This window comes from Carassius auratus, chromosome 20 (genome assembly GCF_003368295.1).
Source record: "Carassius auratus strain Wakin chromosome 20, ASM336829v1, whole genome shotgun sequence".
Lineage (NCBI taxonomy): Eukaryota > Metazoa > Chordata > Actinopteri > Cypriniformes > Cyprinidae > Carassius > Carassius auratus.
The window spans coordinates 8,427,132-8,449,576 of NC_039262.1; the positions used below are offsets into that span (position 1 = coordinate 8,427,132).

At 37.2% G+C, this 22,445-nt stretch overlaps 1 protein-coding gene across 1 annotated transcript in view; it reads left to right on the forward strand.

Annotated features, from left to right (window-relative positions):
• Positions 1-22,445, forward strand: part of usta (uronyl 2-sulfotransferase a) — a 55,833-nt gene that overhangs the window by 26,745 nt on the left and 6,643 nt on the right. Inside the window, exons 2-5 of the mRNA XM_026290821.1 lie at positions 6,376-6,419; positions 12,341-12,496; positions 15,815-15,894; positions 16,009-16,162. Of these exons, the coding sequence (XP_026146606.1) occupies positions 6,376-6,419; positions 12,341-12,496; positions 15,815-15,894; positions 16,009-16,162 (434 nt within the window). The remainder of the gene's footprint in view (positions 1-6,375; positions 6,420-12,340; positions 12,497-15,814; positions 15,895-16,008; positions 16,163-22,445) is intronic.

Consider the following 22,445-nt stretch of genomic DNA (forward strand, 5'->3'; position numbering starts at 1 on the left):
TCATACAGCATTTCCTTTTAAACTAGTTCTGATTCTGATTAGTGGTGGTTTAGATCTAGAAAATGTGACTTTGTTTTATCCCCTCTTATATGAGATGCAGTTGTTTGACATTTATCATGACCATGGGTTACAGAAAAGACGCATGTATATTATTAATATATAAAAAATATTAAAATCATGTTTATTTTCATTGCAATGGTCATTATTTTTAAATGTAGGAATTTCCACTGAGACAAAATGTATTAATTTATATATAACTGGGAACTTAATATTATATATATTACAATACAAAATAAATGCTTTTTATTTTATTTTAATGTATTTTAAAATGTAATTAAAACACATTTTTTTCAGCAGCCATTACTCCAATCTTCAGCGTCATGTGATCCTTCAGAAATCATTCTAATACGCATATTTGGTGCTCAAAAAAAGTCTTATTATTATTATAAGGTATGTTAAAAACAGTTGTGCTCCTTATTAAAGGGGACCATATAAAATTACAGCAAAGACATTCACATTGTTACAACAGATTTCTATTAACTTTATATAAAAAAAAGTAAAAAAAAAAAAAATCCTATACAATGTACAAAGCTTTCCACAAAAATGCTGAACAACTGCTCAAATGCCTCAGTGTGACTCAAGTGCAAACTACAAAGATCTCCTGGTCATTGTGTGGGGAGCACTGAACACTAAAAAAAGATGTTATGTGTGGCATCAAAACCTCACAAATAAATCATAAGATGTTGAATCAGTCATGCCCATGCTAATATTAGATGCAAGCCACCTTCTTAATCCTGACACAGCTTTCTAGACTCCTTCAAGGACTTAGACCTCACTCAGTGATGGTTTCTAAAACAACAAAACGTAGCAATTATTTATAAAAAAGGAAAGCAGATGTCCATCATGTCTACCACATTTGGCAGGTAGTAGCGTGGTCAGACCTATAGAATAACAGTCCTGGGTGGAGACTCTTAAACCCCCCACTGTCATTTGACTGATGGGCTTAATGGCGGGTCACTCCTACATGCTAAATAAAAGGGTTGAGTGAAGTCCAACCACATATGGCTAGAAGCACCCATGTCACCACACCGAATAAGAAACAGACATGCAGCTTCATGCCATGGGGGGAGTGGAATAAAAAATAAGTCTCTGAAGTTTTTTAAACAGGGTGTGTTTAACCAGACTGATGTCATTGTTTCAGGACCCTCTAACCCTCAGCCATATGTTCTTGTCTCAGTGGTGTTAGTGCTGCCTACACACCAGCAGGAGTGTTAGAGTACATAAGTGTGCTGTCAGCTTGTCTGTCACACACTCACTAAAGCACTTACTTCATTGAATACTGTGCAGGTGTAAGACAATGAGATAAGTTGAGACTTTTATAAGGACTTAGTTCTGACTTGTTCTGGCAGTTATGGACTGAAGCAAGGAAACCACTCACCTGGAGTTAATTTGGGATGGAAACCAATCAATCCTGTTAATAATCAAATCACTATGTCTCTTGTTTATATTATTTAGTTTTTTTTTTTTTTTTTTATGACCCACATTTTTCAAGCTTGTTCAGTCTTGCATACATCAGCTCTATCAAAGTTTTGATGAGTTCAAGAGCAATTTAAGTAAGTTTTTATTGAATTTTTTTTAACATTGGCTATTGAAATGAAAGTACTTTAAATTCCATTTAATTTCAAGCAAAATATAATAATTGCGTCTAACTTAAAGATGACACAAAATAAACTAAATTTGAAGTAGAGCTGATATAACAATTTAGCTGTCACTGTGTTTTGTATTATGTTTAGCATTTATTAATTCTAATGCAGGAATGTTGTGAGAGAGAATGTGTAGGTATTTGTGAATTACGAAATACCATTATGACGCATTTTTTTAAATATTGATTAAAGGGGTCATATGATGTTGCTAAAAGATAATTATTATGTGTATTTGGTTTAATAAAATGTGTTTATGCAGTTTAAGCTTAATAAAACTAATTATTTTCCACATACTGTACATAATTGTTTCTCCTCTATGCCCTGCCTTCTGAAACGTGTTGATTTTTACAAAGCTCATCGGTCTGAAAAGAGAGGAGTGCTGTAATTGGCCAGCAATCCAGTGCTTTGTGATTGGCTGAATGCCTTCTAGCATGTGACGGAAATATTACACCCCTTAACATATTGTGATGTCTGGCTGGAGCGACGAGACACCAACATTAAACCCCATTATAAATGTGATTATAAACATGATTTCTAGTCATGATCACTTTTGGAAGGTTCACTTTTTTCGCTTTCTCAGCAAATCAGAGTCACCGCGGCCTTGAGAGAGTGGGCTTGAGTGAGCACATGTGGGCCGGTGGATTCTATAAAGGAGCTTGTGGCAACCACATGCTTCATCCACAGTGAAAGCTGATCCAGCGATCCACAGTTCAAAGTTTATGTATTTCCTCACGGACCAGCTCCAGGCATGCTGAAGTGGATATCGTCCTCTTTTGGAAGGCCAAACGTAATTAGTTTCGCTTTTACAACCAAACACAAAGCGTCTATACGACATTGCGGTGGCGGCAACAACAATACTACAATGAGAATAAAAGGTACACCTTCTTGCTTTGCATGAACAACTGGGCATGGTTATGCAAATCTTCCCACATAGTGACGTAGGGATGTGGGGGTGTGTTAAAACGAGCGGTTTTAGGGGGCCTTGGATTAATCTCTTATTAATAATTTCTCTTTGGATTTGAGTGTTTAGTCTTTGAAACTTTACAGATCTTCTTTATGCACCAAGAGCTATTACACTCTAAAGAGAAAGGAAAAATAGAAATTGCATCATATGACCCTTTAAATATGAACATCAGAGCACTTTATATAGTACGATTTTAGATTTTTTTTTCCCAATTTCCATATAGTTGTGAGGGCAATCCATTAATATGAGAATATGATTGTGAAATTTTGCTGTATGCACACTAGGTCTATTTTATGGAAGTCGACACATTTATTTAATTGAGGTAAATCAATTGACAACAGGTTCACACTGACATTGTTTTCTTTGGATGGTTGACTTGCTTGTTCCCTAAAATCAGAACAAACAGCTTTTGAGTTCGCAAGAATGCTGAGCCAGTGCCAGATGTTTTTTTGCTTTAATCTTCGTGTTCCGAATGTCCTTCAGTTCTCAAACGTCTCAAGAATGTTTTACCTGTGGTCACAGATTATTACAGGATGTGATCTGAAAATGAGAATGGATGAAAATAGCCAACAGCTTTTGTGTTTCAAAGTACCTCACAACCGAGACGTCGACCCTGTGCGGCTTCCTGCTTTAGCCTCTGGAGTATTTCTGGCTCTCCTCATCTCTAAACCATACTTTACAGAGCCACCAATTTCATAACTCAAATTAAACATTACATGCCGAAGGCATACGTTTATGGAATTCCGATACAAACAACAGCATTCCTAAGCCAAGCCAGACGGTAGAGAAAATTCCATTTCAGAGAATGTTTTTCTTTATGAAAGCCAAAAAAAGGCTACTTTTATGTGAAACAATTGATTTTATTTTTTAATGTTCCTGCTGGGGATTATGCCAAGTTAGTGGCTTTTTCCATCAGTATCATTATGACTTTTTGTGTCATAATTATAGGTTATTAATGATACTCTCATAACCAAAGCAAACTTTGAATCAGCTACAACACAACTCGTGAACAAAGTTGACAGTAATGCACCGCTGTTTGATTTCTTTCCAGCCTTCGCCCACTCTCTGTTTCTGGCCCACTCTAATCATTGCAGATGTCCTCTGTTTACAGTTTTGCATTTCTACTGCTTTAGTCTCCAATTATTTCCAAGCCTGGCGACCTGAATGACTCTACTGGAGTCTGAGAATCTGACCCCGGAGGACTGCAGCCGGGACGGGTAGTTAGTGGAGGTGCTAATTGGCTCTGAGGGGTTATGAATGTCCAGTATCAGATGAAGTGTGATGCAGACCAAAGCCTGGACAGAGAGGGTGCCATCCTGGGGGGTAAGCAGGGCAGTGGGGCTTTCAGTGGATAATTGAGCAAGCCCTCACAAAACTGTGTAATCCTGATGGTCCTGACAAGTACATTTTACGACAAGGTCATACGGAGGCCTAAATGGGCAATTTCAACAGCAGTATAGAATGGACTTCAGTTGAACATTGAAATGCTGAAAATGTAACACTTTTTTCTTTATATTTTGTTACTATTAACTAATCCTTCACTTAAACTGAAAAATGATACAAGATTGTAGTCACTACATTTCTTATTTGCTTTTGGTTTCAGATGTGTTGTTTCAAACCACTTGAAAGAAACTTATCATAAAAAACTCTTTAAAAATGCACTGACTGGATGAGTAGAATGCATGTGTGTCACTCAGCAGCATATGAGTCCACATGAGTATAGTGTACATAGTGTGCATGTTTAAGAAGACATATGGCCCCATTAAAAAGATCTCTGTGCTAACAGCAGCCACTAAAACAGGAACATGAGGTCTTTTTATAGATTACAGAGAAGCTGAGATATGTGATATGAGATCTATTTAGATCCCCTTGACCTTTGGGTTCAAAGTTTTTGGTATAAAACAAAAAAGACATTTTGTCATATTACAAACTTTGATTCAAATAAATCTCATCAAAGAATCCTGTAAAAAATATCAGCACAAATGTTGAGCAGCTCAGCTGTTTTTAACATCAATAATAATACAAAGAAGTGGTATTTGAGTTCTAAGTAGTTTTGTGTTCTGCACGTCACCTTCCATTTGCTTGTGATTTCATCTGTGCCGAGACTATTCATGATTTATGATATGCATCGATCTTTGTCTATGAATATCTCATTCTTTTTCTCACTCTCATACTGAGAAAGTTGAAGATAGGCTGAGAAGTATAGCAGCTCTATGTTGCTGGGAAAGTTATTTATTCAGCAGACAGACGCAGTCCGTGCACAACAGATAGCATTAAAGGAGCAGTTCACCTTAATGTGCAAATAACAAGACTAAATCAAAATTCTGTCATCAATTACTCACCCTCAAGTTGTTCCAAAGCTGTAGAATTTTCTTTCTTCTGCTGAACATAAAAAGAAGATATTTGAAGATGCTTGGTAACCAGTTTCTTATTCCCATTTTTCATACTATTGAAGTCAATGGGGACCAACAAATGTTTGGTTGCCCGCATTCTTCAAAATATCTTCTTTTATATTCAGTAGAAGAAAGAAACCCATACCAGTTTGGAGCAACATGAGGGTAAGTAATTGATGACAGAATTTACATTTCTGGGTGAACTATCCATTTAACACAGGAAGCACAGCACTGATTCCAGCGTGCCATCTGGAGTGGAGGTTAAAAAGAAGACCCTTGTTTGAGATGAAAGAAGGTCTCCTCCTTTTTAGCCACTACTGTACCACAGAAGGAGTTGCATTAAGAGACCGTTTCTCTCTACTAGGGCACTAGGGCTGCATGATATTGGGAAAAAATGACATTGCGATATTTTATTTTTCTGCGATATATATTGCAATATGAAATCTAATAAAAAAATTCTTACAAACAAAAATGGGGTGAGCACACTTACATTCTCATTTTAAATGATTTAAACATCGACACCATCGTGTCAATTGATTAATATGCGCGAGGGAGAGAGAGAGCAAGACAGCGCTCTTGTTGTCTGAAGATGGTGAGTGTGCGGCTCTCTCATGCGCGCTCTCTCTCTCTCTCTCTCTCTCTCTCTAACGCGCGCTCTCTTGCTCTCTCTCTCACGTGCGCTCTCTCTAGCGCTCTCTTGCTCTCTCTCTCTTGCTCTCTCTCTCTTGCTCTCTCTCTCTCACGCGACGCCCTCTCTCTCTTGCTCTCTCTCTCTATCTCTCTCACGCGCGCTCTCTCTCTCTTGCTCTCTCTCTCACGCGCGCTCTCTCTCTCTTGCTCTCTCTCTCTATCTCTCTCTTGCACGCTCTCTCTCTTTCTCTCTGTCAAAGCTTTCATTCTATGATGGTTAAGCTGTGCAATTAATCCGCGAATCACATTCGTCAAGGGCCGGGGAGCAGCTGGCCCTTACAGTTAATGAATAGCGGATCTACTACGACAGCCTACATCGCACATCCTACGATGTGACTATCGTGGATTCGTCCATCACGATATCGATGCTTAAACGACACATCGTGCAGCCCTAAGAGACACACATCTTCTTCCATTTACTCGTAGTGGATGTCATCTGGCTCCCTTGTGGATTTCCAGTGCTGATACATCTCAGCTGCTGAATCTGCTCTATTTCAAAACACAGTTTTTCACTGAATGCGCTTAAACATTTTGTTTTGTTTACATTGCTCTCTAAGCTTATGATTTCCTAAATAACAGATGTTTTATGTAAGCAGCTCACTCTGACACTTAATTCTCTTTACAGGAGAATCCACTTTTGTTGACGACCACGGGCCTCCTACACCAAGGGTAAGTTTTTTTTTTTTTGCAATATCTAACTTGTTTTCTGAGTCTTATTTTCCTCTAATTCAAAATGTACTTCACAAATATCCCTGTAGTATTCAATTGTCCTGTTATTTTGGCCTTCTCACACTAGAGGAAATCAATTTAAGACTTAGTTTTTATTGTAGACTCATCTCCTCAGATTTGACAGTAATGGATTTTCACACACATACACAGTCACACGTTCACATTTAACAATCCAATGAAATGGTTTGACGAATGCAGTTTTATTTCCTGTGTTGATGTGCTTGCTAAAGAAAGAGGAAGTTTAAATGGTACAAATTATAGAGAGGGGTGACCCCGAATAGTCAATGAATCAAAGCTTTAAATGGAGGAGCCTGATTCGAATACCAATCTAACCGTTGAATATTCATGGGGTGTTATTGATTATGTCATTTTGACTATATGGGAGAGCAAATGTCTGATTTCACTTATAACTACCAGTTTTCTCCCAAAAAGTTAAAATACAGCCTATTATGATAAAGCTGTAAGAATCTGAAAAGAAAAAAGCTTCAAATTAATATATTAAATCCGTGAATAAATCCAACATCTCCTATAGATTTATGTTTCACTTTCCATAATCCGTGACTTACAGAGGAGCATCTTGAAGGCAGGGATTTAAAACTTTACCAAGACTCAAACTGACACAGGCACAGACTGGATTTTTTCGATCAGGTAGGGTACAAGTGATTTCAAAACATTTCAGCCGTTGTATATCGTGCATATATTATTTACCTGATATAAGATGCATTTGGTTTTGAGTCAAGTCCTTCATTGTAGTACTACAGTGATATCTCTTCAGCGCACAGCGCGGACAGGTCAAACTACAATGCAGAATATCAGTAACTATGACTGGGACTGTCATACTATTATAATGAGAACATCATTACACTAAAATGCTATGAATTTTTAGAGTTTAGCTGCTGTGTTTCTGCACATTGTTTTGCGAAGAACGAGTCTGCAAAAGGAGTTCGCATTCAGAGTCCTGCAGATATGTTCATGTTCGTTCGGGCCCTTTTTGCAAATAGCCTTTAAGTCTTAATATTATCATTATGTTGTATAAATAACGAAGAGTATTCTATATGAAATTATGAGTTGAATCCCATTGATTAAAAACTTGCTATTAAATGCGTCACTCTGCTGGTCATCTTCAGCGTGCGCAGCTCAAAACAGAAATGCAGAACATTAACTGCTCATGTTTTAGGCTAACGTTATAATGAGAGCACTATTGTAAAAAAAAAAATTGTTCATTGTTATGGTTTCAATCCTTAGTCGGGGACACCACTAATATATATATATATATATATATTATTGTATTTTAACAATATTTGGAGTATATAAATTAAATTGCAAATACACTCACTTTATTAGGTACAACTTGCTAGTACCGGGTTGGACCTCCTTTTGCCTTCAGAACTGCCTTAATTCTTCGTGGCATAGATTCAAAAAGGTGCTGGAAACATTGCTCAGAGATTTTGGTCCATATTGACATGATAGCATCATGCAGTTGCTGCAGATTTTTCGGCTGCACATCCATGAATCTCCCGTTCCACCACATCACAAAACTGCTCTATTGGATTGAGATCTGGTGACTGTGGAGGCCATTTGGGTAAAGTGAAATCACTGTCATGTTCAAGAAAACCAGTCTGAGATGATTTGAGCTTTGTGATATGGTGCATTATCCTGCTGGAAGTAGCCATCAGAAGATAGGTACACTGTAGTCATAAAGGGATGGACATGGTCAGCAACAATAATAAGGTAGTCTGTGCCGTTTAAACAATGCTCAATTGGTACTTAGGGGCCCAAAGTGTGCCAAGAAAATATCCCCCACACCACTACACCACCACCACCAGCCTAAACCATTGAGACAAGGCAGGATGGATCCATGCTTTCATGCTCTTCCCGCCAAATTCTAAGCCTACCATCTTAATGTCGCAGCAGAAATCGAGACTCATCAGACCAGGAAATGTATTCTAATCCTCTATTGTCCAATTTTGATGAGCTTGTGTGAATTGCCTCCGTTTCCTGTTCTTAGCTGACGGGAGTGGCACTAAGTGTGGTTTTCTGCTGCTGGAGTCCATCTGCTTCAGGGTTCAACGAGTTGTGCGTCCAGAGATGGTATTTCGTCCTCACCACACATAGATGCCGATATGCATTGAGTGGCTGCCTTGTGATTTGCTGATTAGCAATTTGTTCTACCAAGCAATTGAACAGCTGTACCTAAAAAAGTGGCTGGTGAGTGTATAACAGACATGGACTAAAAGCCCCATATATATATATATATATATATATATATATGTGGGTTATCTCAACACATACTCATGACAGCTCATCTCATCAGCACTTCCTACAGAGGAACGACAGCTCTGTTTGCTGATGAAATAGCATGAGTGGAATGAACAAACTTAATTTAAGAGGAGTAGCATTACATGCACTCTACAAAAGAGGTTAAACCCAATGAAAGTTTCAGCTGGGTTTACTCAGAGGACAATGAAACTGCTTCTTAATAGTAGAGTTGAAGCCATCACTGTGGTTTGTCTAAGTTTTTTTTATGGAGGCTTGTTGAAAATGAGTCATTAGATGCGTTATAGGACACAGTTATTTTAAGATGAGAGTCTTGATGCACTCGTTGCAAGTGCAAAACTAAGGCCCTGTCCACATGAAGACATGTTTAGCTGTATATGCAAAAATGTTGGTATCGGATTGGTGTTTCGTCCACACAAATCTGACGTTTTGGGAGAGTGAACCCACTATTTATCCCAGAGTGAATAAATCTGAAAACGACAACCTTGCATTTTTTTGGGATAGCCAATCTGCATATTTTGTGAAACAATGATGTCATCACCCCATGTCTCACCCCTTGTCAGACACCGCTATGTCATGTAACAGCAACAAAAACATGAACAAACACTTTATGGTTGTCTTTGTATTAAGCGCTCGCAAGGTTTATTGCGCATAGTCCAAGTCTTCTTCTCTGTTATTAGTGTATCCCTGTGGCAGAATTACAGCGCCACATGCTGGTCTGGCATGTATACTACTTTGTTTTGTGTCAGTTTTATGTGTCCGCAGATATATAGACGAGGGGGAAAAAAATTGGATAGGGAAAGCTCTGGCTTCGTTTGGATGTAGCCTAAATTCAATTAATCAGTGTTATAATCAGTGTTATGGGGTTAAAAATATCTCTGGAGAATATCTTCCCTGCAGTACATGTGCTATTTTCCATTTCTTTGTCTTAAGTGTCTTTTCTATGAAATGGGTTCAAATGATTCAGAGACTCTGGAATGCTGGAATGATTCATTGAATGTATTGAGAACAGTGTGCAAGTGCACTCGCATATGACAGAAGAGTCCAGAAGAAAGCTGGAGAGGAGGGTCCACCCATAAAAATTCTCTTGTGAATTTTAGCTATAACTCTGTACAAATATAAACTGTACAAACAATGTTTTATTGTTTCTAACTAGAGGGAAGTTCTGACATTTGCAGTATTGAATAAACACTTGAAAGATCCAAAGGCCACTACAAAATAGATTTTTATTTTACAATTTATGTAATATCTTGCCTCACGTGAGCAGTGCTGTAATCTGGTTTGTTAAAAGAATTTCACACAATCATAGCAAAGTTTTAGAAAGTGTTTAGCAATGTCAAAGGGACATTTTTATAGTATTATATTTTATAGGATATTCAAGCTAGACCTGGAGTAGCTAACAATGGATTTGTGAGTGTGTGTGCAATGTGTGTGTGTGTGTGTGTGTGTGTGTGTATGTGTATATATATATATATATATATATATATATATATATATATATATATATATATATATATATATATATATATATATATATATATATATATATAGACAGAATCACCTCACAAATGATAATAACATAAAATTTAAAAGATGTCTCACCCTAGAGACAGATGTGCACAAGAATGTGGTTGAAACCACATGTGTATACATAAAGAATTTATATATAAAATTTTACAGCTAAGACTAAAACATTTGGAAAAAGTGACTTCCTGAATTTGAAAGTTATGTAATCACAGTCCAGTTTCATGTGTGCATGTGTATAAACCATCTCCCTTTATACAAGGACGACATTTGTTCACTATAAAAAGATATACCTGTCTATATAAATCTCCACTATTTTCCTAGATAATAATGTTTAGTGTGGATCTGTACAGCTTTTGAAAATCTTTGGAAGCTGAAACCCCTGCAGTTACTAAAAGACCCCAAGCCAGCAATGCTGACAACCAGTTTTAACATCTCACAGCTGTGGAACAGCAAGTTTAGAGTCTGTAAACACACAGCCTATGAAGAGATGTTTACAGATTTATCAAGAGCTCCACGTATTTATCTTAGAGTGCACACAAATATACTACAAAATGCAACAGCAATCTATACCAGTTTAAGTTTTATCAAGTAGTCACTAACAGCATCTGTAAAGCATGTAAGCAACATCAAGGTCATAACTTCGATATGTGTGCATGTACTGATTGGGTACCGTTAAATAGAAGATCGAATGCTTTGTGAATGCTTTGTTTTGGTTAATGCTTCTGCTAAATCCATCAATCCAAACAACCATTCAAAAGTTTGAGGTCATTTAAAAAAAAAAAAAAATGTTTTTTTTATTATATATTTCTCTAGATTACCAAAGTTGCATTTGTTTGATCATGAATACAGTAAAAACCGAACTATTTGCAATATTACTAATAAAAATAAGTTTTTCTATTTTAAATATTATTTCTATAATGGCAAAGCTGGATATTCAGCAGGCATTGTTCCAGTAATTCAGCAATCCTTCAGCAATCCATCCTTTTTTCATGATTAATTTTGATGAATTGAAAGTTGAGAAGCGTGCCATTTATTTGAGATAGATCAATGTTATGTAGAGCTAAGAGATGTTATGTAGAAATGACCAGAGAAGGAGGGAAATGGAGATTGAATTAAGGAAAATGTGATGGGGAGAATTAGCAAGGCAGCTGGACTCACACAAGGCTCTTATGTGTGTGTGTGTGTGTGTGTGTGTGTGTGTGTGTGCGCGCACATGAGGTGAAAAGAGAGCATTCTCTGTGAACTTGAACCGTATTTGTTGTTTTGGAAGAATGCTGTATCACACTATGAGTGTAATACTGAGAGAGAACAAATAATGAAAGGCATGAGGGGGTCTTATTTAGCTAGTGTTTACAGACCTGAATGAAAGTAAGGGTGACTGCTGTAGTCAAGTTAAAAACCTTGTCACACATTCAAACATAAACACAAAATGTCTCATACACACACACACACACACACAAAGAAGGACTTCAAACCCCAATTTCGTCTGGGATGCTGGCCTACAGGGAATTTCATTCTTCCCTCCACACTAGATCTTCATCCAGGAATTTACTAATTTCCTCCAACTCTCTCTTAAAAAATTATTCTTAAGGTTGTGTGGAGTAGAGAATAAAGATCTTAGCGAGCTGGAAACTGGAAGCTTTTAGTTCCACACCTGAGCTACAATATCACCATTGTGTCATTGAGTAGGACATTTAAAGGGATAGTTCACCCAAAAACTACATTATTACTCACCCTCATGTCGTAGTAAACCGTAAGACCTTCGTTCACTTTCACAAAACAAATTAGAAGATATTTTTGATTTAATCTGCAGCAAGGGTACTACCATGATCAAGGTCCAGAAGGTTAGTAAGGACATCATTAAAATAGTCCATGTGACACTAATTTATTTAAATAACTTTTGCCATCACCTAGCACCCAACAGTAATTGAACACAATATAAAAATGTTTGTCATTTAGAACTTGCCAGACTTTCAATATTGTTAGATTTATTGATTATTTTATATTGATTATTTTATTCTTCTAATACCCATGTATTTCTATGTCTGTGTGTCTAGGAGCTGCCATTCCCAAGTCAGGTGATCTACAACAGGGTTGGCAAGTGTGGAAGTCGAACGGTCGTCCTGCTGCTGAGGATTCTGGCAGAAAAGCATCAGTTTAACCTGGTTTCCTCTGACATCCATAACAAAACAAGACTCACAAAGCATGAGCAGGTCAGTGTGTGTGTGTATGAGGCAACTAATGCTTCCGAGAAATTGTTTAGCAAGCTAAAAGTATAGCAAAATAAAAGGCATATTACTATGATGAAAACTGATGTGATTAAATAAAGGTGTTTGCCAAGGGAAATGCTTGCTGAATGCCAGTGGCAATGAAATTCATCCGAATGGCACTCATTGTGGAGAAAAATACACACTTTCTTCCCTTGCGGAGAGGAAACGAAAACATTCTGTCATCCCTTTTGAGTTGAGTCAAAGCGTCACATCTCCACACCGCTAAAATCAACCTATGAAAAGTTAAAATAAATATGCTGATTAAATAACACTCATATATGTTTGTTGGACGGGAGAAGGAAATAAGTGACTAACGTGAAAATGAAGAACGTTTTGACTGGAAATCTGTCTATATCCCGGAGTACACTCATAATTCTGTCTGGATATTATGGGACCTTTTTGGATAAAATGATTTTGTGAGTGATTATTCATAGGTTTCAGAGAGTAAACTGGTTAGATGTACAGTAAATACTCAAAGCTAATATTAAATGTGTGTGTTTACAGTGGTAAGCTCTGAACACATACAGGGTTCATTGCCATCAGAAAAACTAACTGGTGTGTGTCCAGACAGATAGAGCGTGAGTGGACAACAGCCAAAAAAATGTATTGTATTTTTAGTATGTTCTCTGTCATTCCAAACCTGTGTGAACACTAATGAAGGTATTTTGAAAAATGGATCCTCTGCAGTGAATTAGGGTGACCATATGCGCCGTTCATACGGGACACGTCCTGGCCAGGATTTTAATAATGCCTAAAACATCCAGAGCAGTTTGACCAATAACATGCAGGTATTGTATATAATCGACCAATCGTGGGGCTGCGTGTGAGAAGGTGAGATCTAGAGGGAACAATCAAATCGATCCAAATATGCGCACGGTGTTTGTTCGTTCAATTGACTTGAAGTGTCGCTACGCACAAATCCCCCCAAAAAAACAAAGTGCGCCACAATGCTTCAAGTCAAACCACAAACAAACATGTGAAAGCAATTCGAAAGCATAAGGAGCCGTCTGCTCTGCTCTTTATAGCTCTCATGAATGTTACACAATAATCAACCTGGACAGTGCAAATAACCAAAACCTGGATATTTTAGGCATTATTAAAACCCTGGCTCTGACGTGTCCCGTATAAACGGCGAACATGTTCACCCTACAGTGAATGCTTTGACCTTAAGAATCCAAACAGCTGATAAATGCATCACAATAATCCACAAGACTCCAGGTCATCAGTTAATGTCCTGCAAAGCAAAAAAGCAGAATGTTTGAAATAAACAAATCCATCAAAAATAAATGTTTTAACTTTGAGCTAAAATAGAGTTCTCAATCTTTAGAATTAATTTCTCCAGTAAAAATGTTTGACTGATGGAAGTTTTTTGTAATAAACGGATTAAATTACTTAATAAACAAGTATTTAATATCTTGTTTTGATTGGATTATTGATACAGACGTCAAGTTTAATCATCTAATAAACCATTGACCATGCTTGGAAAATGATCCCATAGGCTTTGTCCATAATAAGCATAAGTTTCCTTGTGCGCGTTAAGTGCATTTCCAGTATTTGTTTTTTGTCTGTTTGACGGCTGTGATTGTGACTGATTACCTATTTGTGGCCTTGGAGCATCTGCACAGTCTCCTAAACAAATGCAAATTTCACTGCAGGATAAGGGTCATAAAACTCTCATTTAGAGAAGAAAGTTTATTTGTGTGTATAGAGGGAATGTTCAGTCTGTTTTTAACCGACCTTTCAACAAGACGAGAACAAATGAACCTCCTCTACATTCAGAATCTTCACATTGTTATGTGATTGTGTAGAACAAGGTTTTGTTATTAAACTGATAGATTACACAAAAATGAAAGTCTGTCAATTGCCAATTAATGTAATTTATTCACCCTCATTTTGTTGCAACCTGTATGGCTTTCCCTGATGGAGCTCAAATGGAAAAGTTCTGAAGATTCTGCTGTTACAATAAAATAGGGACCATCATTAAAAGTGGTCCATATGATTCGTTAGTCTTTAGTGTTACTTTCAGTCATTTCAGTCATTGCATTAGCCTCAATGCACCAAACCACTTACTGTTTACCCAACCTGAGGTGTTACTTATGATGTGATTCAACCATCACCTCTTTTATCATTACTTAGTACATTGTATGGCCATCTGTGTTCCCATATAACCGTTTATGGAACAGGACATTTTCTCATTAAAATGATGTCACTACCTCAGGTTGTAACAGACTTTATGTTTTGACTTTGATGCAGCATTTGATACAGGATTGAAGCTTGAGCAGAGCCCTTGTTACAGTGTTTTTAACAGTTTGATGTGGGTCAAGGAACATGAAGATGTTTAGGTTTTGGTATGAAATCTGAACTCTGAGGGTGGTCTTTCCCAAATTGGAAACTTCTGGAACCTATTGTTGAGCGCTACAGGAAGCTGCGCTCTACACACACGATCCTGGCACATCAGACCAACATTACGACATCCCGTTCTTCATAGGGCGACCCGTTATAGGAATTGTTAAGTCTCCTTATGCCTGTGTGTGTATGTTTTTGAAGACCGTAACATGCATTTAGGGCTCTATCAGAGCTGATTGGGGCCCCAGCTGGCCCTCATTAGGAAACATTAAGGTTAAGAAAAATCGGCCTCTTCAGATGACCTAATAACTTTCCACTGCACCATGCACTATCCAAGTGAGGAATGTTTTCTTGGTGAGTGTGATTCTGAAACTTGGACAGATGAGGTCTGTTTGGAGTGTTTTTGCATTTCTGGTTTATTTTTTGAAATGGATCCACCCCTGTTTCTGAAGAATTATTGTTTTATAGCAACTGAAGAAAGTGTAGCAAACATATGATGTGGTTTTGCTTTACAAAAACTGTTGGAACTGTAGTTTTAATTAGTTGTGTCTAGTTATGTCTCAATTTACGAGTGTTTTATTTATTTGTTTGACAGGAATAATTTATGTAGTAAGTACTTTTCATGTAGCATACAGTATACTTCTGGTGGTTCAATTATTTTTGGTAAAAAAAATATTTTTTTATTACTACCAGATATAACTTATTGAATTGGTGTTCTGTTATTGTAAGTTGTTGAACCCCATTGCTGTTTGTTTTGTAAAAATGTAAGCGTTGAATAAAGAGATTGTCATGAATGGTTGTGTAACATGCATTTTGATCTGTTTATTTAATCAAAACCACAGTAAACGCAGGCTAGTGAGACAATATGTGCTTTGATTTATCTGAGTAATCAGATTTGTGTTGATTTTTTGCCAGGTGGATTTGATGAGAAATATTAGCACTATTCCGCAGCCTTTTCTGTACACCAGACATGTTCACTTTCTAAATTTCACAAGGTAAGCAAATCATGAATATTAGTCTGAAGTTTATCTGATTAATCGAAGATAAAAACAAAGCCAAACATTGGTGAACAATTCGGTGCTCATACTGTTTGTCTCTTTCTTTCTCAGATTTAGGATAGAACAGCCTGTCTACATAAACATCATCAGGGATCCCATTAACCGTTTCCTCTCCAATTACTTTTTTCGTCGTTTTGGGGACTGGAGAGGAGAGCAGAATCACTTGATCCGCACACCCCAGATGAAAGATGACGAGAGATATCTGGTCAGTGGCAGTTTTTAAATCCCTCCTCCTCCTTTTTTTTTTAGAAAACAGACTTGTAATTTTGCCTATTCAAACATATATGAGCTGTACATACAAGTTTACATAGCAAATAGCAGAGGGACCATTAAGTGACTTGACTTTGGAACTGTATTTCCTGTTGAGAATTAATTTATTGCACAACAAGTGTTTGAGAGAGATTGTGCAAGAGTCTGGTTTTATGTTTGGAAATTAGCTCAGACAATGTGAACAGAATGCTCAGGAATTGATTAGCCATGCTTGCTTTTTATTCAGTCAAGTCAATTGCACTGCTAAGCGCTCTGATTTGGATTTGGGGGAAAAAACATCATGGATGCTGAAAGTCAAGACAATTACACAAAAACTTGGCACTGCTGGAAGAACTACATCAGTCGACTAAGGATTGTGACAGAATTATGGCTTATATCTGGTATTCATAAAACATAAATGGCTAGTTTCCCAGACGTATTAATCTGGAACATTAACCGGGACTTTTTTTCTTCAAGTTACTAGTTAATTCAGTCCAGGTCACTTTCTTTGTTAACTCATCCTTTGCTTTGTTTAAAGGGATCATACGTGATACTACATGCAAGTTGTTTGAACTGAAATGTGTGTTGGCAGTGTGTGTACACAACCACCCTAAATGATAAAAATCCACTCAGTGTTTTTATGTAATCTGCTAAAATCTTTACCCCTTTCTCAAATCAAGCCATTCTCAGATGCCTGTCTACTGTATGTGAGGTCACACAGACAGGCCCCTCCCACAATAGTTTGATTGACAGTAGCGTTTCAGCACAGACTGGACTGGCGTCTTACCTTAGACCCGCCCTGAGTAAGCTGTCATCAGTCCGACATTGTTTTACCGCCAGAGCAGATGTAGACAAGAATGACACAACAACGATGAAATAATGAAGTGTAGGCAATCTAGGTGTGAGACATTATAGACAAAAGAATAATGATTAGCAGCAGTTCAGAGTCCAGTATCATGTTCATGTCCATATCATCAATTCAAAAGAACCATTCTATTTTCATAATTGTATGAAACTTCAGCATGATGTGAAAAAAAATATTGGGAGTCAGTTTGTTACTTTTAGTTTATTAGTGTTAATTTATTTTATTAAACTGGATAAACTGGACATAAATTGTTACACCTTTTATATTTTATGTGGTGTCATGATTTACTTTTGATAAAAACAAAGGTTTATTATTGTATATTCGTTTGGCATTTCATTAATTTTACCCTTTAAATTCACTTATTGAAAGAACAACAATAGCAGCAGCAGTATGGTGTAACATTGATCTGAAACACATTTATTTGGTACTTGCTTGTCGTCGACATCAAGCTTCGTTGCAATTTCTTTCTAGGAATTAAATGTTTTCTGTGAATCTTTAAAGTCTCTCCATGAGCGATCGTACAGGTGTGGCTGTTAGGGATGCACTGAACTAATAAATTAAACACTGGGCTGGAGGCCGAATACCGTACACTGTTTTTAACAATTGTCCCGTGATGGCCTATTTTGCTATTTTTTTCAACATTGCATTAATTAAATTGCCAAAATGTGCTTTTTACTGTCTAGTCGTGCTTTTCAAATTATAACTAAATATTACAAAACAACAATTTAAAAAAATACACTTAACACTTAACATTTTTTTTTAATTCAAGCAGACATTATGCCAAAATAATAATTGATAATAATTAATTAAATTAAATTATTATTAAATTAAATTAATTAATTAATTATTATTATTACATTATACCAACAAAGTGCAATTAACTTTAAATTAATAAGTTAGTAAAATAATATTTTTGGGCCATTTTTGAGACTTGAATCAGGCATGTATTTTTTGCTGTACAAATAAAAGTAGCCTTGCTGAGCAGAAGAGACTCTTTTAAAACATTAGAAAATATTACGGATCCCAATTTGAACACTATGTGTGAATGTTATAATCAATGTATTAATAGAGCTGTTGTAGGGTAATTATCATTATTATTGTCTTTATTTTATTTTACAGAATAACAGTAAGATTACAGTACTATAATCTTTTTATGTTGATGGAGTTGTTGCTTTTTCTTGACTTTAATCTTGACAGAAACCCACAAGAAGATCTGAGTGCTTCTTTTGTTGACAACAGCATGATGATTTACAAATGATTCTCATTAGGAATTTGTGAAGATGTTTGTCGCACATATCACATTGTCACATACCTTTTAAAAATTCACAAAAACATTCCTGAGAGAGTTGACGAGTCAAGTTTAGCACAGACTCACACTTTGGACTTTGAACCATGATGCCGCGAGCTCCTGAAGTGCTGTCAGAATACATGGAATTCCTGCATGCATTTGAAAATATAACATTCTGCAGTTTATTTACTAATCGTTTGAAATAATTGTGCAATTTCATTTCAATCATCATATAGTAGCCTAACCACCAGCATCAGCCACCTCTTCTTCTCATCAGAGACATGATGCAGCACTAAAACGTTTCTTGCCTTTCAGTGCTTCGTGCTTGTAAATGAGTTCTGTGTCTTTCTTTGATAGTTTTAAATACTTTCACACTGCCGACATGTTTGCTGCATTTGTGAGTGCATGTATTTGATCCTGTTCGTCATTGTTCAGACTTTTTACTTATTCGGCAGAACACCGAAATTAAATATACATTTTTTGCTATTTTCGAGCAAATAATTTATAATTTCGCACCAGAAAGATCACTTTGGTGAGCGTATTCGAGCTGCCAAGACTAACTTCATTTCGACCCTGATTTTGTTTGTAATGATGTCATATCAGTTTTTAGTTCTATTTAATTTGAAGCATATCGGGGCCTTAAGTGACTGATGTGTTCTGTTGTTTGATGATTATAGCAGTAGTCATTTACTCCTAACATCTGAGCCGCTGAAGACGCAGTGGATTACATTTGTTTTTACCTATGTGTGTATATGTTCATGTGAATCATTCGTGATCCAGCTTCACCAACAGATGAAGTGAGAGTAAGATTTTTTTAATTTTTAAATCTTTGCAGATCGCCTATCCTAATAATGTACTAATTAGCAATTTTCACGATGAATGCGGCTAAAGTAAACGGTTGCTCAGAGAGGAGGATCAAGAGAGAGCAAAGCTCATTTGCATTCAAAGGAAAATGTTACAAAACTGCATGCTTTGAAAAGAACTGTTTTTAACACTACCATTGAAAAATTTTAACCAAACTATGTTTCAGACTTTTCATTAAGACCCAGAAAAATCATATCAACTTGTGGAAAATGGGTATCCAATGACCCCTTTAAAAAGGCCAGATTTCTGAATATTTCTAGAAAGGGGGTCAAGGTTAGGTTAGTGAACGTGCCCTGCTGGCAGATGGTGTGACTATAGCATCTTGTCAACTTTCTCTATTGACGGCCAATCATTAGTATATATATATATACACACACATATATATATATATATATACACACACACATATATATATATATATATATATATATATATATATATATATATATATATATATATATATATATATATATATATATGCAAGCACATGTAGAGATAATTTTTTAGGTATCTATCGAGCGGCAACCTCCCGCTCTCTCTAGTGAAGCCAATAAGGAAGTAACAAAAAAAACTGCAATTCATCGACTGGCCGCTTGAGGCTGGCAGCAAAAGAGAGTCAATCCCATAGACATCCCATGTTAAAATGCCCAACTTTACAGCAGAAAAAAACATGTTTTCAGCCTGGTGCAAAAAATTATTTTGGTCTATATAGCTAATTTTGCCCTTCATGACAACTGTGAGGGGGGTGAATTTTTGTATAACTCATCCGTTTAAATTATATTAAGCCTTAAAGTTCTGCATAATTAAGGGCGTGGCCACTTGAGTGACAGGTGAGTTAGGTGGGCGTGGCTTCAGCAACCAGCTCCCGCACTTTTGCCCATTTTTCGATTCGCGCGGTGACGTGCTGCCAAGATGGTGACGGCTTGCTCTGCACATTTTAGGCTTCAAAAACTCTCTTCAGGAGTCTACGAGTGACGTCACGGACACTACGTCCATGTTTTTATACAGTCTATGGTATTTATGCATATACTATTTTTTAAATTTGAGGTCAGCTAAATTTTTTGAAAGACATGTATACTTTCATTCAACCAGAATGCGTAAAATTGGTTCATTTAAAAAGTGATTACATTTGAAAATACATTTGTAATTTTACTTTTTACTTTTTACTTTTAAAGTCATCAGTCATACCGGCAGTCATATCACCCTGGAGCCCAAGACCGGTTGCCCACTGAAGCTAAGCAGGGCTGAGCCTGGTCAGTACCTGGATGGGAGACCTCCTGAGAAAACTAGGTTGCTGCTGGAAGAGGTGCTAGTGAGGCCAGCAGGGGGTGCTCACCCTGTGGTCTGTGTGGGTCCTAGCACCCCAGTGTAGTGATGGGGACACTATACTGTCAACAAGCACCGTCCTTCAGATGAGACGTTAAACTGAGGTCCTGACTCTCTGTGGTCATTAAAAATCCCAAGATGTCTTTCGAAAAGAGTAGAGAGGTGTGACCTAGGCATCCTGGCTAAATTCGCCCATTGGCCTCTGACCATCATGGCCTCCTAACAGTCCCCATATCTGCTGATTGGCTTCATCACTCTGTCTCCTCTCCACCAGTAAGCTGGTGTGTGGTGGGCGTTCTGGCGCAATATGGCTGCCGTCGCATCATCCAGGTGGATGCTGCACACTGGTGGTGGATGAGGAGATACCCCCTGACTATGTAAGCGCTTTGAGTGTCTAGAAAAGCGCTATATAAATGTAAGGAATTATCAATTAATCCAGGAATAAAATTTCTAAAAAAAAACTAACATTTTAATTTTTTTACAAAAAATTAAGCAGCACAACTGATCAAAACTTTATAATAATAAGAAATGTTTCTCAAACAGCAAAACATCATATTAGAATGATTTCTGAAGTATCATGAGACACTTGAGACTGGAGTGATGCTGCTGAAAATGATTTGTATTCTTAAAGGAACACACATGACACAGGCCAAAATAACATACAGTAGCAGTTTTATTTCAGTGGGAATTGAACTTATCTTAGTTAATGAGAGACTACAGTAATTATAATTAGAACGTCACCATATAGAACGCAACCTCCTCTTAAGATCCCCTCTCCTCCTGGAGGCCTGGTTAACCACATCTCTGATTTCTGTAGTTTAGGATTAGTGTGTCTTGTGATCTGTCTCATTCTAAACACATCTGTTTGCTTGATTATATGTCTGTAATAGCTGGGCCCCTTGTCAGACCTGAGCCTTCAGAATGGTATGCTACTGAAGCTTAATTTTTTATCTTTCCATTTGAATTGAATTATTATAATCTGTGATGTAGGAATTCCCCACAATCTGCATGGATGTGCACACCCACACATATTCTTAAAGCTGGAGAATAACTGGATACTGCAAAGTCATCCTATTAATTTGAAGCCTGTGAAGGGAGTTTTTGAAAGTGTTAGTTAGAGCATTAGAGAATGTCCATGTTTGTGGTGAGGGGCACTTTCTCAACTGGTGTGACCTGAAATTTTACAAGCTGGTTTCCTTTCAATTCCTAGAGTGTGTTTGTGTGTATAAAGCCCCTTTCACAATGCCATTCCGGAAAATACACGGGTAATGTGTCCTGGCAAATGTTCCCGGGTCGCTAGATTTTGCCCCTTTCAAACTGCCAGTGATTACCCGGAATATGTGTGTGCATTCACACACAACCTGTAAAGGTCTCGTAAAGACACGTGACATCAAAATATGACGTGTAATGTATGAGTCAAAAATTCTAGGCACATTAACTTTCACTTAAGCTGGTGAATGATCTCAGCTTCAGCACGGAAAGTGAGAAGGTGACTGGTCTCTGATTCATTACAGTTTGCACATATTTCCTTTTGTCGCAAAAGCTGATCTGCCTTCAAAACATCTGGTAAAAGATCACTGCGACACAACCTTTACGGCATTTATTCTGGCTTTTGTTCCACAGGGAGGGTAAGCTACAGAAGTTATTACTGAAAGGACTGGCTGTTCACAGAGTGCTGTATCAAAATATATTCATAGAAAGTTGACTGGAAGGAAAAAGTGTGGTAGGAAAAGGTGCACAATCAACAGGGATGACCACAGCCTTGGGAAGATTGTCAGGAAAAGCAGATTCAAGAACTTGGGAGAGCTTCACAAGGAGTGGACTGAAGCCAGAGTCAGCGCATCAAGAGTTACCACACTCAGACGTATTCAAGAAAAGGGCTACAGCTGTCACATT